Source organism: Podarcis cretensis (genome assembly GCF_951804945.1).
Source record: "Podarcis cretensis genome assembly, chromosome: 10".
NCBI lineage: Eukaryota > Metazoa > Chordata > Lepidosauria > Squamata > Lacertidae > Podarcis > Podarcis cretensis.
This window is the reverse complement of record NC_137179.1, coordinates 67,403,257-67,415,831: the sequence shown is the minus strand read 5'-3', so window position 1 is coordinate 67,415,831 and position 12,575 is coordinate 67,403,257. Positions and strand designations below refer to the sequence as shown.

Sequence of the window (12,575 nt, the reverse complement as noted above, 5' to 3'; positions counted from 1 at the left end):
GAAGAAGATTTACTGTTCCTAAGTCGCTGCGGTCGCCTGCAAGGAATTCCCACACAGCAGAGTTGATGTTACCAGCCTTCATGTCACGTTTTCAGACATCTTTGTAATCCAGAGTTGGTTTTCCAATGGCCCTGGTGCCTGAAGCCAGCTCCCCACAGAGCACGTCTTTGGGGATCCATCTTCCATTCTGTGGTCATGACCAAGCCAGCAGTTGGGAAAACTCCATAGCACCTGGAAAACTAGGAAATGTGGAATAATGTTCCTTCCGGCTGTTTGCTGAATCTCCTAGATTTCTCTAACCTTGAAAGAGCTGCCTTTCCTTATCAGCTTGTGTAGCGTTCCCTGCGATAGAAGGAAATACAGCCATTTAAGCATTTTGCTTGATGTAGAGGTGACAATTTGGAACACAGGAAGCCCCTTATACTGAGTCCAATCATTGTTCCATCTAGCCACAGCACTGGTGATTAGCTGTGGTTCTCCAATTGCCCTGTGTAAGAGCAACATAAGGGACGCAGGTGGCACTGTGGGTTAAAGCCTCAGCGCCTAGGACTTGCCGATCGAAAGGTCGGCGGTTCGAATCCCTGCGGCGGGGTGCGCTCCCGCTGCTCGGTCCCAGCGCCTGCCAACCTAGCAGTTCGAAAGCACCTCCGGGTGCAAATAGATAAATAGGGACTGCTTACCAGCGGGAAGGTAAACGGCGTTTCCGTGTGCGGCTCTGGCTCGCCAGATGCAGCTTTGTCACGCTGGCCACGTGACCCGGAAGTGTCTCCGGACAGCGCTGGCCCCTGGCCTCTTGAGTGAGATGGGCGCATAACCTCAGAGTCTGTCAAGACTGGCCCGTACGGGCAGGGGTACCTTTACCTTTACCTTTAAGAGCAACATAAATAATTCTATTTATATTGTAAACTGTCCTGTGATCCTCAGATGAACGTCGATATACAAAATGAACCGATTAATTACTTAATTAAAAGACAATGAGCAAAACCTCCTGGCAACATCTGGGGAAAAGCCTTCTTTCGTCTAATGAGGCACCTCTTTCGTCTAATGAGGCTTGTGCAGGAAAGATTCTCCATGAATTCTCTCCGAAGTCTGAGATTGTAAACTTTATTAAGCTTTTTCCAACAGTGTGTTTCTTCTATGGATCAAAATTGCGCCTCTGTGAGGAAAGGTGCTATAGCTTTTCAGGTTCAAAATTCTGTATTATTGAAGAACAGTTTCCATTTTCCACACTTGTTAAATAACTCATTTGCGAGTTCCTATGCCAACTATAAATAAAAAGCTTATGAGTTAGTATACATCCAGGAATCTAAGAATATGAACAAATGATTGAATCATGTGTCTGGTTATTTGAAATGTTTTGATATGATGAGAGCATATACAAATCCCCACCCCTTATGAGGTAAATGTGGGGGTTTTTTTTAGAGTTTTCCTTATAGTTTTGCATGTACCTCAGGGCAGCTTTTTCTGAAGTGCTGGGGATCTTGTTAGGGCTTTTAAACAACGTCTGAGCCAATACGCTTTAACCATTTTCTCTATGTATGGTACATACACATTTGGGGAGAGGTGGCTGTGAGCAATGTAGGAGTGTCGAGTTAGAACAAGCTGTCCTAAGATAAAGACCACCTAAGATGATTTTGTAGCTGCTTCCTCATAGCAACGAGTTTCTAAGGTAACAAAGTTATTCTGTCAACATTTGCTTTATAAAGCACCTGCTACGAGCATACAGTTATGCCAGCTGTAGATTTAACAGCAAACGCTTTTATTTTTTTCCTTGCTCTCCCTAGCCGAGGAAATATTTGAAAGCTTACAATAATGGTGGCTATATTGATGAATGAAGTCCCACTTTGTGTCTGGTGTGTAGTTGGGAATAGGCCTTGGGCATGCAAGCTCATTATCTTGTTCTTCAGGAGCGTGGGCAATTGAAATGGAAGGTGTATTTGCATGTGGGATTTTACTTGACCCTGTGTGAGTAACCTTGGCAGAAAGTAGGAGTGTTAAGGATCATCTAGATCAACCCCCTTCAATGCAGGAATCTCAACTAAAGCATCCATGACAGATGGCCATCCAACTTCTGCTTAAAAACTTCCAAGGCAGGAGAATCCACAGTTTCCCGAGGGAGACTACTCCACTATCAAACAGCTCTTATGGTCAGAAAGTGCTTCCTGATGTTTAGTTGGGATCTCCTTTTTTGTAAGTTAAAGCCCTTGGTTTGAGTCCTACCCTCCAGAGCAGGAAAAAGCAAGCTTGTTTTCTCTTCCATGTGACAACCCTTGAGATATTGAAGATTGCTATCATATCTCCTCTTATCCAGGCTAAACATACCCAGCTCCCTCAACCATTCTTCATAAGGCTTGGTTTCCAGACCCTGGATCTTCTTGGTTGTTTTCTGCTACACATATTCCAGCTTGTCAACATCCTTCTTAAATTGTGGCACCCAGAACTGGACACAGCACTCCAGGTGGGTCTGACCAAGGCAGAATAGAATGGTACTATACCTTCCTTTGATCTGGACACTATACTCCTGTTGATGCAGCCTAGAATAGCATTAGCTTTTTTTGCTGCCGCATCACTGTTGACTCACATTAAGCTTGTGGTCCACCAAGACCCCTAGATCCTTTTCACATGTACTGATAGTAAGCCAGGTGTCTCACATCTTAACCTTTGTGCATCTGGTTCTTCCTTCCTAAGTGCAGAATCTTACATTTGTCCCTATTGAAAATCGTTTAGTTAGCTTCAGCCCTGTTCTCCAATCTGTTAAGGTCATTTTGAATCTCGATTCTGCCTTCCGCGGCATTGGCTACCCCTCCCAGTTTCGTGCCACCTGCAAATCTGATGAGCATCCCCTCAATTCCTTCATCCTAGTCGTTTATAAAGACAGTGAACAACAACGGGCCCAGGACAGAACCCTGTGACACCTCGGTTGTCACTTTTCCCCCACAATGATGAGGAGCCATACTCTTTGGGTTCAGTCAGTCAACCAGCTACAAATCCACCTAACAGAGAGAGAGAGAGAGTGAAAGCTTTAAACTACTGAATGTGAATTAAAAAACTCTTCATGCAACCAAATAATTAAAGAGTATATATAACTGGATGTATGGGACCGCAGGGACGCGGGTGGCGCTGTGGGCTAAACCACAGAGCCTAGGACTTGCTGATCAGAAGATCGGCGGTTCGAATCCCCGCGATGGGGTGAGCTCCCATTGCTCGGTCCCTGCTCCTGCCAACCTAGCAGTTTGATAGCACCTCAAAGTGCAAGTAGATAAATAGGTAGTGCTCCGGTGAGAAGGTAAACGGTGTTTCTGTGCACTGCTCTGGTTCGCTAGAAGCGGCTTAGTCATGCTGGCCACATGACCCGGCAGCTGTACGCCGGCTCCCTTGGCCAATAAAGCGAGATGAGCACCGCAGCCCCAGAGTCGGCCACAACTGGACCTAATGGTCAGGGGTCCCTTTACCCTTTACCTTTACTATGCACCGTTAAATGGCGATTGTTCCGTCATACAGCAACATCAATTTTTTTCCAGCAACATCCATTTTAAAGGGAGCAGAAAAGGTTAACCTTGATTTTGTTTTTAAATGGCTTGTGAATTAACAAAAAGGGAATGTTTATTGCATTAAGTAAAATGGCAGGTGTCAAAACTGCCCTTGTGTTGGTCATGCAAGATATTTCACTTTTTCTCTAATCCCCGTATGGAGTGCAACAGTGTCCTTTGCTGCTTCACTTCTGAAGATGGTGTTTTCCTTGTGAATGGAGCAGCTGTGACACCAGCAATGGTTTAATGATTTTTGGTTTCTCATTGAGCACAGGACTTCTATGAAGCTCATTATCTGCCATGCGGGCCTCTTGGATCCACTTGAGTTGCCAACTGTTTTCATAGCCTTCCTTTATTTCCTGCTAAGCCTTTATGTGACTCTGGCTGAGAGTAAGTGAGGCTCTTGGCTGCTTCAGTTTTGCTCAGAAATGACCTGCTTGGACTCCTTTCAATATACCAAAGTCCAAGCTGCTCTTTCTGAAATAATCACATTTCCCCTGTCGTGTGTTTACTAAACAGAGAAGAAAAATGTTTTGTTTTATGTTCAATAGGACTTGTTGAACGTTGCCAAAATCCTGAGAGCTGGTTGGATTCTCACACTTGATTTTGTATTTTTGTTGAAATTTGTCCTCTAGATTATATATTCTCAAAGCAGTAGGCAAGTTTTATCAGAAAAAAAGTTTTTTATATCTATTTAGACTACTTGTGCCTCAGGTTCATATAAATGCAGTTCAGAATCTTCTCTTACTACTTAATTAGATTTCAGTGATTTTAGTGGGTCTTTTGTTGTTGGCGTCGTTCTCTGTTGTGTCTTCTGGACTGATCTGTAGCCAAAATTGATCTCAAATCTTTTACTCCAAGCAACATTTTGGAGGGAAGGGTGGTGATTATAAACATTGATTCGGAAAACCTGTGTCCCTGAAAAGATAAGAAAAATGCATGGGCGTGATTTGTCCAAGACCACTTGGTGAGTCCATGATCGTATTGGCTTCAAAGTTATGTAGTTCTTGAGACTTTTGAGAATACAGAAATTTGCTTGAGTGCTCTGAAAACAACTATATTTCCTGCCCGGGATGGCTTCCTGTTTGGTTCTACTACTTAAACACCTCTAACATACCTGCATACAGATTTTTTCTTCTGGGGATACTCTAGGGTACACCGTACCGGCACCGAGAAGAAAAGCACTGTCTGCATATATGGTCACGGGTTTGTTGTGCAAACCCCATCATGCAGCTTCAATATTAAAATAGGGTGTGTGTGTTTACTTGTGCCAGGTTTGAGTACTATGCCATGATATTGGCATATCTTGATTCTGAAAAATGTGTGCAAGAAGACGCTTCATTTCTGATTCATCGTAGGGATGGAAATTTTCAGCCAGGCAGATTACAGACAAGCCAGCCATTGACCCCTGGATATATTCTCCCTATACAGTGGTACCTCGGGTTAAGTACTTAATTCGTTCCGGAGGTCTGTTCTTAACCTGAAACTGTTCTTAACCTGAAGCACCACTTTAGCTAATGGGGCCTCCTGCTGCCGCCGCACTGCCAGAGCACAATTTTTGTTCTCATCCTGAAGCAAAGTTCTTAACCTGAAGCACTATTTCTGGGTTAGCGGAGTCTGTAACCTGAAGCGTATGTGTCAGAGCTGCCTCTAGGTCCCAGCTCACAGAGGACCAACGCTAGGCTGTCGTAATGTACAAAAGTCTTTATTGAAGTTCAATTTCCATTTCAAAGCCGCAGCGCGCAGCCCTACATCTTAAACCCTAGATCGGCGAAGTCCCGTCTGAGTCTCCTCCCCTCTGACACCAGTTTAAGATCCTAGCCCTGCTCCACCTTTTCCGCTGCTCTCTCCTCTTCTGGGTCCTCCTGCCTGCTGGGGCATTGCCCTTTCTGGACTCTTCCGACGCTGAGTCGCTTAGCTCCTCCCCCTGCCTCCTGCGGGCTTTAGGACCCGGTTCCCAATCCTCATTCTCTGCTGTCCCGCGCTCCTGTGCATTTGAACTTGCCTCTCGCGCCAACCCAGTGACCTTTCTCCTAACCGTTACACTACTTCGGTCACTGCTTCCCTCTTCCGGGATACTGGCCGGATCTGACCTCCCCTCCGTTGTCCGACTTTCTGATGGAGGCGTGGTCAGCCCTGCCTCATCTTCTCTCCCTGGTGGGGAATGCACTGGCCCCGATCCTTGGGCCTCTCCCCCCCCCCACTCTGCTCTGGTGGGGAAGCTGGTCCTGATTTCCAACTACTGCTCTGGGAGTCCCTGCTGCCCCCTTGCTCCTGGGGCGTTCCCCTTGGGAACCCCCTACCCCTGGCCACTGGCGCCCCCTTCTGTGAATCTTCCGATTCGCTGGAGAGGCTCATGGAATCCCTCGGTCCACTGTCCTCTTCTCCTACGCTCCCCTCGGATTCTTCCCCTTCGCTCTCCATCTCCTCTCTTCCCTGTGCCTCTGCTCCTGAGCCCCTGACAGTATGTAACCCGAGGTACCACTGTGTGTGTGTGTGTGTATATATATATATATATAGAGAGAGAGAGAGAGAGAGAGTAACAATTGTTAAATGTAGAGTTGATAAACAAGTCTCTAATAGAAAATGGTCATTATTAGGACTGGGTGATATATCATTCTATCATCCAAAACTGGTTTGAAGTCTATATCATGATATTGGTTTCATAATTTTTGACCTGGAAATATATTGCAAATCACGACGTGTGTGTGCTATGCAAAAATCACAATGTGGGGAAAACCTTGAAGTCAGCCAATGCTTCTACATAGCTCCATCCTTATTACAGACATCGTGATATATTGGTATATTGTGATGTTTAGCTGGTGATATATTACGATGTTGAAAACCAGATGTCACCCAACCCTATTATATCCCCTTATTATCCTGTTCAGCAGATTTGATTTCAGAGTGATGACAAACAAAACACTATGTTCTATAAAACATACCCTTAGGGGGTGTTTTAAGAGCATAATTCTTGTGGCTTATTGTATCTTCTAAAAGCTCATTTCTCCACAAGCATGTATATGAAATTTAAGTCAGCACTGATAGAAATTGTTGTGCACTTCACCTTCATAGAAAAAATGAATAGATTCTATCCACTGGGGGGGAAACCTTAAAATTGGCCATACTCCCAAAATAGGAGGAAGCCTTTAAACAATTATGGATTGGTTTAGTCTTGATTTAGAGATGTGGTCTGTTATTGTTAGGTGTTATTTTTTTTGTAATGGAAAATGACTTCCGTACTTGCTCAGTTAAGTTGGGTGGTAAATATTCTTTTCACTTCAAGGGATTAGGATTGTTCCTGGAGTAATTCACAAGGGCCATTAAGAGTAATTGCTTTTGCCAATTCTTTGCTTAGCGTTTCAGCTGATTCCTTAATTAATCAATTAAAACAAAAGTTATTCTGGCATGTTAATGCACATGTCAGTTTGAGAATAATTTAGTTAGTGGATGTGTATCTGTTCCCTCTACTGGACATCAGGGCTGGAAAAATCCAAAGAGGTCAAGGAAATTGAAATACTTCCCTGTGCTGTTTTCTGCCATTGATAGGCTAGGGGCTGGATATAACGCTAACCAAATACAAATGTTACGTGGTGCTTGGTGAGAAGGTGTATCCTGTCAGTCCCAGTTTGTGCTAGAATAGTTATTTAAGACCAGACTCCTAAGCATGAGGGGGGGGGGGGTTTAGCATACCTTGGTGTAAATAGAGTTTGCATTGAGTTCTAAAATGTTCTGTGAAAAGACAGTGACAAATATGTCACTGTCTTTTCACAGAACATTTTAGAACATTTTAGAACTCAATTTATTGGTATACGTACTTGATTATAAGCAGTAGCACATGCCTCCATCTGCAGGCATCCTGCTCCTTCACTATTTTCACTGCCTTCCAGAACTCTGGTGTGACATCACCTTCCTGAGTTCCTTCAGATCCTCCTCAAGACCTACCTGTTCCTTGACACCTTTAGTACAACCACGTAATTCGCTAATCTAAGATAAGGCAGGTGTGACCAGAAAAAAACACAAGCTTTTCCCTTTTCTCTCTGCCCCCATTTCCCTCCCCATTATCTCCTTTGTTGAATTTTAGACAGTAAGCTTCATTGGGCCAAATCCTGTCCTCTTGTACTTTGCATAGGTAGCAGCATTGATGCAGTCCTTTGAAAAATAATAGCGCCCCTTGTTCCTTACCTTTGTAATTTGACTTTCATGAAGTGCTACATGCCATGATTTGCAGGTGAATTGGCTCATACCCTACGATTCCTGATTTATTTTCATACCTTTGGACTGTGTTGCTACTATGAGTCACCTATATATCGACTCTTAAGATTGGCATTCTTAATTTCTGTAGTAAATGCAACTAACTGAAGGTTTGTGTATAGGCCAAATGGGCCACATAAATACTTCCACCAACAGTATATTCGTCCAACGAGCAGGTGTGTTTAATGTCAGATCACAGCCTTAGCTCTTTATTTTTATTTTTAAACCACGGCTGATAAAAGGGTTGATATCAACACTTTGTATTTATCCACCACGTCTAAGTGTCAAAAGAAATTCTTTTCCTGGACCATTGAAATTTATATTCACACTCTGAATATAAGGTCTGCCTAATTCAAAGTTTTTAAAATAGGCTATTTGTGCAGGAACTGTATCTTACTAGGGCTGATGCCAATACTTAGGTAGACGTCTCGATTTTGCTTAGAGCTTCTTTGCTTCCCCTTCTCTGGAAGCATTTAAACTTTACTTCCAGGATGAGAGGGTGTCTGTAAACACTTTACAAATACAAGGTAGGGGCTTGCTCTTAATACTGAACACTCAGGAAAAGCTGGCAGGGGAGGAACTTTCTACTGCATATCTTGTTGAGCTAGAAATACAATCTGCAATCTTTTTGGCTTTCTTACTTCACTGAGTGGGGTAGAGAGATTAGAACAGAACAATTTGAAAAGCTCCATTTCACTTGAACAGATGGATTCTGAACGTCTCAGATGTGCTTACAATCGGAGAGCTTTCACCAGAGGAGGAGGGCGGCGAGAGCCAAGTCCCTGGCTGCTTAGCAACTCTTCATTGGTTATTCAGAGAAGCTGAAACCTACTCTCCACAGGAAGGTTTGAGCTGTGTGCATGTAATTGAAATATGCATTGGTAAGTCAATGGCTGCGTTTTAGTTTGTGGGGCGTCGCATCCAATGGAATTGATGTTCACCCTGTCACGAGACACTAGACAGGAGCAAAGACTTGTGGGAAATAGGCGGCACTCCCTCGGTTAAATCTTGCATCTCGTCATCTGGTCCCCCCAGGAGGGAGATGCCCAACTCTGGAACGTGACATGACAGGAGGCTGGAGTTTGCTCCATGTAAAATTCATGAAGCAGCTGCCCTTAAGAGCTTCCTGTGTTCCTTCATCATGTGCCCAAGCATGCATTGTGTGGCTTGAGGACTTATTGCACTCTCCTCTCCAAAATGTGGCCCGTCAACACCAAATTCTGACTAAGCTAAAGGCTTGGGCTTTCGTGATGCCTCTATGGATTCTGTTCAGTTTTCAGCAAGAGCAGGGCATCCCAGATAATGGCTAGACGCACCTTGTGGCTAAAGAGCAGAAATGCAGATGCAGCATCTTAAGGTGAACTTTGCTACCGTTCCCTTTTCTGGCGGTCACCTTTTTGGAGAAGGGGCATTGAAAGATGTCCTTATTGAATCAAAGGGTAAAAGGAAAATTCTGCTAACCCAGAGAGATGACAAGCGACCAGCCAGTCGTTTCTCACCAAACGCTTCTCAGTCTCAATCCTTTTGCTCCTTTTGAACCCCAAATAGGCAAAGGGACTTTATATTCCAGTCCAAGCCCTTTTGTCAATGTTTTCAAGGGAGGCGAGGGTCCAGGCTTCCTCAAATGCAAAGACAACCAAACAGACTAGTCTGTGTCCCTTTTGGGGAGATCGTCTTTCCAGCTTGCTTCCTGTCTGGGAAAGGTCTGAGGTATGTTCTATTCCAATGGATACAACGCCCCACAAACTAAAAAGAACAATTGGTCTTACCCATGGGTAGGCAAACTAAGACCCGGGGGCCGGATCCGGCCCAATCACCTTCTAAATCCGGCCCGTGGACAGTCCAGGAATCAGTGCGTTTTTGCATGAGTAGAATGTGTCCTTTTATTTAAAATGCATCTCTGGGTTATTTGTGGGACATAGGAATTCTTCATTTTTTCCCTTCAAAATATAGTCTGCCCCCCAAGGGCTGAGGGACAGTGGACCGGCCCCCTGCTGAAAAAGTTTGCTGACCCCTGGTCTTACCTGAAGTTTTGGGAGTGTATTTACTGTATAGCTCTACTATACACTGTTTGGGGGAGTATGGCCTATCTTGAGTGCTAGTTTGTCATGTTCCTTGTGTTGCGTTTCCTTGCCTTTCAGATACTTAGCAATTTAGAGATTTTATTACAGAAATTTCCAGAGCCGGGGAAGGGGGAAGTCGGCAGGTATTTTTTCTCACTTTAGGTACTTTAGGCTTGGCGAATCCGGACAACTGAGGGAGCGCCGCCTACTCCCCACAAGTCTTTGCTCCTGTCTAGTGTCTCGCGACAGGGTGAACACCCACTCCATTGGATACGGCGCCCCACTCCCAGAATGACACTTCAGGTAAGACCAGTTGTTCTTTCTGCCTGCACTATCGGAGACAATATGCCTGTGAATGCTAATTGCAAGTAATTGCAGGTGAGGAGAGCTGAGGATCTGCTTCCTGTGGGCATCTCCTTGGCCACTGTGAGAACAGTGTGCTGGACTAGGTGGGCCCTTTGCCCAATCCAACAGGGAAGAGGAAAAGAATGCCACCTTCACTGTGGTTGGTTCTGGCTTATCGAAAGAAACCCAAACACTGTGGATGTGAGCAACAGAAGGAATACCCCTGGGAGTTGGAGGCTCTTGGGAGAGCAGCAGTTACGGGTAAATGAGGTTCTCTGCCTTCTCTTGGCATGGTTTATCAAGAGGAGACCAATGGATAATAAATGGCTGGAAGCATGAATACAAATCCACAAACTTAATTTATTGTTAGGTTCTCTCATCTGTGCTTCAATTCCAGTGTTCTGCACATTAATAAATATACATTTGTTTAAAAAACCCCTCCAGTGTCTAATCTGCCATAAACTAACAAAAAAACCACCCCGGGATTTCACCCCCCACCCCCAGGCTTAGCACAGCTGACACACTTTAACAGTTCTGATAAAAAAATTAACTAACTACATTTCATTGGGACAAAATATACACATAGATGTGAAACAGCTGTAACATCATTTAGCACATCCCCAGGTATGATAGGCAGATACGTTCACATTTAAAACTTTCTTTTTTTTACATCAGATTTTCATACAGCATGAAAGCAATACTTTTTAAAGAGCCATACTCTTTCCCGGTTCTCTGAGCTTGACAATGGAGTTGGTTTAAAAATAAAATAAAATTGAACAAAACAATTTCTGATTTGCTCTTGAAATCCAGTTATCAGGTATCCCTTAAATAAGGTAGTTTTGCAATATCTGAATGCAATCTAAATATTAAAGGGCTGCGTTCATAATCTCTTAAAACTGAATCGCTGACCTTATCAAAGTTAAGCACTTATAAGGCGACTTGATTTCAAAGGGAGAAAGAACTTAGCAAATGCTCAAGTCTGTCACTGAAATCTGGGGGGCTTAACTAGGCTGCATCATGCAGACTGACTTAAAAAGTTTCCCTTTTTGGGTAAATGAACAAACGAGGGGCAGCTTTGTGCATTCTGAGACCAAGTATCAGAAATACAAGTTACACATTTATTATTTTGATAAATTGTGAATTTGTTGTCAGCTACCCTCCCCGACCCCTGGGAGTCTAAAAGGGATTTCCACATTATGGAGAAATGCTGTCCAGCCCATTAACTAAAGGCCTTTACTTCTGGAAAGGCACTTCTGGGCATTCAGGTTATCAATTCTGCTTACAGTCCTTAACTGCGCGACACAAAAATAGTTAATTTCACATTTCCCCCCCTAAGCAAGTATAAATTTTGTAGTGCAGAAAAATAAAGAAAATGTGGGGGGGAAGGCAGACTTCCTTAAAAATCACCCACAAATACTTTTGTTGCTACTGAATGATTGGCTGGTGTAGAGGAGTACAAAAATACACACTGAATCCTTTAAAATATTTCAGATTATTCTGACAAATTCTGTTCCTGAATTTAAGTTTCCAGAGATAAGTGGCAGCCTTTTTTAAAAAGACTGTATTACCGTTAGGCGTGATGCAGACGTTAGTTATATTTCCCCACCCTGAAATGCCAAATTCAAGTACACTTGTGCAATTCTTTTTAATATAAAAAATATCAAAGCTCTTTCTCAATTACTCTCCTGCTATCAAATTTTTAAGAAAACCATCATATTACATGAAATGTACAAAAAGAAACTTTTAAAGAATCACCATATAAAATATATAAAAAATATCTACAGCTATATATATATATATATATTTATATTTTTATATATTTATATCAAAATGATGGTATTTTAAGACAAAAGTGTCCACCACAAGCTGGCGTGGAAGCTGGCAAAGGAATTGGAAGGGCACTTGGTGTGGTTATGTTTTTCTCCTGAGTTCACAGATCCTATTGGATCCCCAGATCCCCAGCGTAGGCCGAGAGTGAGAGCAGGTAGGGCTTGGTTTAAGCCGGTATGTCTACCCTACTATAGACCATTTATTCCTCAAGGATATCCTTGCAGCATTGCTATGGCTCTGTCCACTTTCCCAAAAGGCATTGCTCTCCGGTAGCGACTTCCATTCATCAGCCTCCACTTGTTTTGGCACAACTCATGCAGTCAGGCAGACCCTGAAGGTACCATAAGCTGCCTTACTGTGTAGTTTGCGGGAAATGGGGCATGGCCATGGGGTGCCGTCGTGAGAAACTTTCCCCAGATGCAACATCCTTTGGCGAAGGCAGAATCAAAAGGTCCCTGGGACGTGGCATCACCGGCAGAGTCACCTCTCGTAAGTTGCAGCAGGTGTCACCATTTCCTGATGATTCAAATTGAAGTTTCATTACTGCCTCTGT

The 12,575-nt window shown here is 43.6% G+C and overlaps 1 protein-coding gene across 3 annotated transcripts in view; it reads right to left on the bottom strand.

Moving 5' to 3' along the window:
* Nucleotides 1–10,532: 10,532 nt before the first annotated feature.
* The window catches only part of CELSR1 (cadherin EGF LAG seven-pass G-type receptor 1), a 156,456-nt gene continuing 154,413 nt past the window's right edge, over nucleotides 10,533–12,575 (bottom strand). For 2 of the 3 annotated variants that reach the window (XM_079993997.1, XM_079993999.1), the window contains exon 35: nucleotides 10,533–12,571. In XM_079993997.1, coding sequence (XP_079850123.1) covers nucleotides 12,547–12,571 — 25 coding nt within the window. In that variant the 3' untranslated portion in view covers nucleotides 10,533–12,546. The remainder of the gene's footprint in view (nucleotides 12,572–12,575) is intronic. The other variant, XM_079993998.1, reaches the window with a different exon arrangement.